The sequence below is a fragment of the Chrysochloris asiatica genome, unplaced genomic scaffold (genome assembly GCF_000296735.1).
Source record: "Chrysochloris asiatica unplaced genomic scaffold, ChrAsi1.0 scaffold00039, whole genome shotgun sequence".
In the NCBI taxonomy this organism is placed as follows: Eukaryota; Metazoa; Chordata; class Mammalia; order Afrosoricida; family Chrysochloridae; genus Chrysochloris; species Chrysochloris asiatica.
Genome location: NW_006408557.1, coordinates 16,180,235 through 16,185,744, shown reverse-complemented (window position 1 = coordinate 16,185,744; position 5,510 = coordinate 16,180,235). Strand labels below are relative to the sequence as shown.

General features: G+C 34.4%; 1 protein-coding gene across 1 annotated transcript in view; it reads right to left on the bottom strand.

The window, feature by feature from the left end:
- The window catches only part of ENTPD6 (ectonucleoside triphosphate diphosphohydrolase 6 (putative)), a 56,313-nt gene that overhangs the window by 15,089 nt on the left and 35,714 nt on the right, over nt 1-5,510 (bottom strand). Inside the window, exon 3 of the mRNA XM_006860758.1 lies at nt 262-405. Within this exon, the coding sequence (XP_006860820.1) occupies nt 262-405 (144 nt within the window). The remainder of the gene's footprint in view (nt 1-261; nt 406-5,510) is intronic.

The window sequence follows — 5,510 nt, the reverse complement described above, 5'->3', positions numbered from 1 at the left end:
ATCAATTCTTCTATGGTCTTCCTTATTTACTGTCCAACTTTCGCATGCATGTGAGGTTATTGAAAAGACCATTACTTGAGTCAGGCGCACCTTAGTCCTCAAGCTGACGTCTTGGCTCTTCAACACTTGAATGTTTTTTATTGGTCCAGTGGTGAGGATTTTAAGAATGGGACCAGTAATTTCCACCAAGAGAACAGGCAGGCTTGAGAGAAACATTCAATTATCATTGACCACTCCAAAGGGAAAAACGGATAAAATCACCTTGTGCAGTAACTTCTGGGCCTTTTCTCCTGGTAATAAGCGTAATCCAGCTGTTGCCTTGAGGACTACAGGAGTAACCTTCCAGAAGTCAAAGGGAATTTCTTGTTTTGCCACATCCAGCAATTCCTGAATCCCCTGGGTACTCTGTGAACATTGTAAAGACAAAGTGGATTCTGTCAAAGCTCAGCACACAGATTTATAAGTACCTCCCTTCCATTTGACTTTTACTAATTTGTAAGTATGATTTTTTGTTATTTTTTCTAACCAGGCAGGAAGCAGTGACTCACATGGCACTGGAGATGTGTACGTGACCCAAGGACTGATGGAACAAAGAGACATGCTTGTGACCACTAGAATATCGTGAATTAGAGCAGAAAACACACACACATACTACATTCTTTGCCTATACATATGTCAGAAGGGAAGTGGGACCCAGCTTTGGAATCGTGTCACTATTCGTATCGGCAGGCTCATTGCCAAGGGGGCAATTTGGCAACGTGCACCCAAGGGGCAAACATACTTCCTATTACTCAGTGACCCATCTAAAGAATTATCCAAGAAACGGTATTCCATGGTGTGTTGTGACATACATAGAAGGTGATAAACTGCAACCATTTAGGTACATTTAACAGCAAAAGATTGGGTGTCAAATAAGTTTCCCCTAGGAGGGAACTGTTTCACAATCTATGTGTGTGCACTAATACACTGTGATTACCTATAGCCAGGAAAACAGAGACATTCTTCACACACAGACTACAGATGATCTCAGTGATATTGCCAAGTAACCAAAGCAAAGTGTTCAATAGTGTATCATTCTCCTGAGTATGGAGAGGACAAGAGGGAGAGATATATATGTATTTGCATATGTATACATAAAACAGCTTCTAAAGAATCACTAAAAAACTGGTGATACTGGGGCTTTCGAGGGACTGGAGTTGGTAGGGGTTTTTGACAGCATGCTTCCATATAGCCTTTGAAATTTGTACCACTTGAATGTGCAACCTACTGAAACAAATAAGGTTTTAAAACTTTACAAGTTTATTTAAAACTATCTCATTTAGTCAATCATTTCAGTTTTAATTTTCAATTAAAAATTTTCATAAGGTTTTCAGTGACTAAATATTCGGTAGTAGTTCATCACTCTTTCTTCCTAGTCTGTCTTCGTCTGGAAGCTTATCTGAAACCTTTTCTGTCCACCAGGGGTGACCCTGCTGGTATTTAATATACCAGTGGCATAGCTTTCATAATCACAGCAACTCACAAGCTACCACAGAAAAGATAGTTGAAGAGCTTCTGGAAGAAAATTTCTTTAACATCTTGAAAATGAGAAGATAAGATTCAAGAAGCTGAATGAACCCCAGGCAGGATAGACCCCAAAAGAAAATCACCAATATATATTATAATTGACATCTCCAAAATCAAAGACCAAGAAAGAATCTTGAAAGCAGTTAGGAAAACCAGTAAAATTAAGCTCTAATTTCTTAGCAGGCAAGAAGACAATGGAGAGACATATACAAAACTTTGAAAGAAAGAAACTGCCAGCCAAGATTTATAGAACCAGCAAAGCAGTCAATCAAATATGATGGTGAAATCAGAACATTTCAGGATAAGAAGAAATTAGGGATTTTGTAAAAGCCATGCCAGCACTTCAAAATAAACTAAGGAAGTTCTTTTGATTGATAGCCAACAATAGCAAACAACACCAAAGAGTGAAATATGTGGCAACACCACCCAGAACTTAGTCCAGAAATGGAAGAGTCCAGAACAAAACTATAAGAATGAAATTAGAGGATCTGGAAGGTCAGTCTATGATCAGGACAACTGCAAAACAAGGGGAAATTATAGTAACAGAGATCCAGGTGGAAAGGAGGTTATATATATTCTAGGACAAATAGACAGTTTTTTAAAATGAGAAATAAATTAATAAAGTATAGGGTAAACTAAAAGAAACAATATATCTCCACATCAAATCAAGAAAAGGAAAATCCAAGATTTTAGAAATATTAAAACTATGAAGAAATTGACAAGATAAAGTGAAAAAAAAAAATCATAAAACGAACTCAGCACAGACAGGATTAACATACAGAATAAAGAAACCAGCAACACCACACACACACACACAAAATAGCATAATTACAACAGTTAAACCATACCTATTGATAATGACACTGAATGTCAATGGATTAAATGTACCAGTCAAGAGACAGAGAGTAGCAGAATGGGTAAGAAAACAGGATGCTGCCTAAAAAAGACACATGTTAAATAAAATGATAAAAATAGATTAAAAATGAAAAAAAAAAATTATGCCAAGCTAATTGCAATTAAAAAAAACACACAAAACTGAGCAAGAGTGGTAATATTAATCTCTTAATAAAAATAATCTTTAAGGCAAAACCCAGCACAAGAGACAAAGAAGGACATTATATCATAATTAAAGGGTCAATTGAACAAAAGGACATAACAATAATGAGTATTTATGCTCCCATGGAAACAGCTAAAAAATATAAAAAACAAACCTGAATTGAATTGAAAGAAATAGACAAGCATACAAAAGTAGTGGAAAATTTTAACACACCACATTCGAAAAAGGAAATAGCAACTACAAGGAAACTCAACAAAGATATAGAGGAACTAACATTCAACCCAATAGCAAAATACACATTCTTTTCCAGTGAACATGAAAAATTCTCCAGAATAGACCATGTGCTAGGCCACAAAACAACTCTCAATAAATCTGAAATCATCAAAATACTACAAAGCATTTTCTCACAGCACAATACTATAAAATTTAAATAAACAATAAGAAGATCAAGAAAATATTTTCAAATACATGGAAACTGAATAACACTCTGCTTAAAAACTTCTGGGGAGTAGAACAAATAAAAAAGGGAAATTAAAAAATTTCTAGAAACACATGAGAACAAAAACACAACATACCAAACCTTTGGGACAGAAAGGTTTTGGGACAAAAGCAGTGCTGAGAGGACAATATAAAGCAATAAATGCACACATCAAAAGAGAAGAAAGAACCAAAATGAACACATTAAAACAACATCTCTAAGAATTAAAGACCAGAAAAATAAACTTACAGTCACCTGAAGAAAAACAATAATAAAGATTACAGCAGAAATAAATGAGATAGAAAACAGGAAAACTAGAAAGACTCAACAAGAGGCTTATTCTTTGAAAGGATTATAAAATTGACAAATCTAACAAAATAAAAGAGGAAGAAGACACAAATAAAATGCGTAAGAAACCACATGGGTGATGTCACAACAGAACCAATGGAAATGAAAAACAAAACCAAAAAATACTATGAAGAGTTGTACTCCAACATATTTGAAAATATACAGGAGATGGATACATTTTTAAAAAAACAAGACCTACCTAAACAGAGCGAAGTAGAAAATGTTAACAGGCATATAACAAAGCAAGAAATTGATCCGGTCATCAAAAAACTCCCAACAAAAAATGCCCAGGCCCAGATGGCTTCACTGTTGAATTTTCCCAAACATTCAAGAAGAGCTGACAACAATTCTATTCAAACAATTCCAAAATATTGAAAAGATGGAAAGATAATTAATATATTTTATCAAACAAGTATAATCCTCATATCAAAACCAGGAAAAGACATCACTAAAATGGAAAATTATACACCAATAGCCCAGATGAACATAGATGTAAAAATTCTAAAAAAATCCAAGTCAATAGAATTCAACGACTTACCAAAAATAATACATCAAGACCAAGTGAGATTTATACCAGGGATGTAAGGATGTTTCAATATTATAAAAACAATGAAAATAATCCACTATGTAAATAAAAAAAGGAAAAGAACCACAAGATCATATCGATTGATATAGAAAGGGCATTTTACAAAATCCAACATCCATTCCTGATAAAAACACTCAACAAAGTAGAACTGAAAGGAAATTCCTCAACATAATAAAGAGCATATATACAAAACCAACAGCCAACATTACTCTGAACAGACAGAAACTGAAAGCATTCTCTTTGTGAACAGTAATAAGACAAGGATGCCATTCACCATCATTCCTATTCAATACTGGGTTGGAAGTCTTAGCCAAAGGTATAAGGCAAGAAAGGGAAATTAAAGATATCCCAATTGGCAAAGAGGAAGTAAAATTACCTCCATTTGCAGATGATATAATTCTATATATAGAAAATTGCAAAAACTCAGCAAGAAAATTATTGGAACTCATTGGAAGATTCAGCAAAGTGGCAATATATAAGAACATTAAAAAATCAGTTGTAATCCTTTATAATAATAAAGACAGAACTGAAAAGGAAATTAGGAAGATGATACCATTTAAATAGGCACCCAAGACATAAAATACTTAGGAATAAATCTTAATAGAGAAACAAAAGGCCTATACAAAGAAAACTACAACACTACTACAAGGAGTCAAAATATATTTACAAAAATGGAAGAATATGCCAGGTTCATGGATAAGAAGACTTAACATTGTTAAAATGCTAGTACTACCCAAAACAGATCTCTAAATTCAGGTGGGATATATTCAAGGTCGCACTTAACAACAACAACAACATATTCAAGGTCATATTTTGGCTCTCATACTTGTTTTCATTTTCTTCAGCTTCAGTATGAATTTGCATATGAGCAATTGATGGTCTGTTCCACAATCTGCTCCTGGTCTTGTTTTGGCTGATGATTAAGGAGTTTTTCCACAGATGTAGTCAATTTGATTTCTGTGTATTTCATCTGGTAAGGTCCATGTGTCCATATCTTATGCTGTCAAAAGAAGGTATTTGAAATGAACAAATCATCAGTTATTCAGAATTCTATCATGTGATATCCAGCATCATTTCTATCACCAAGGCCATATTTTCCAACTACTGCTCCTTCCTCTTTGCTTCTAACCTTTGCATTCCAACCACCAGTAATGATCAATACAACTTGATTGCATGTTTGATCAATTTCAGATTGAAGAAGTTGGTAGAATTCTTCTGTTTCACCCTCACTGGCTTTAGTGGTTGGTGCATAAATTTGAATAATAGTGGTATTAACTGGTCTTCCCTGTAGGTGTATGGATATTATCCTATCAGACAGCATTGTACTTCATGACTGATCTTGTTATGTTCTTTTTGACAATGAATGCAACACCATTCCTCTTTAATTTGTCATTCCTGGAGTAGTAAACCATGTGGTTGTCATATTCAAAATGGCCAATACCAGTCCATTTCAGCTCACTAATGCCTGATACCGA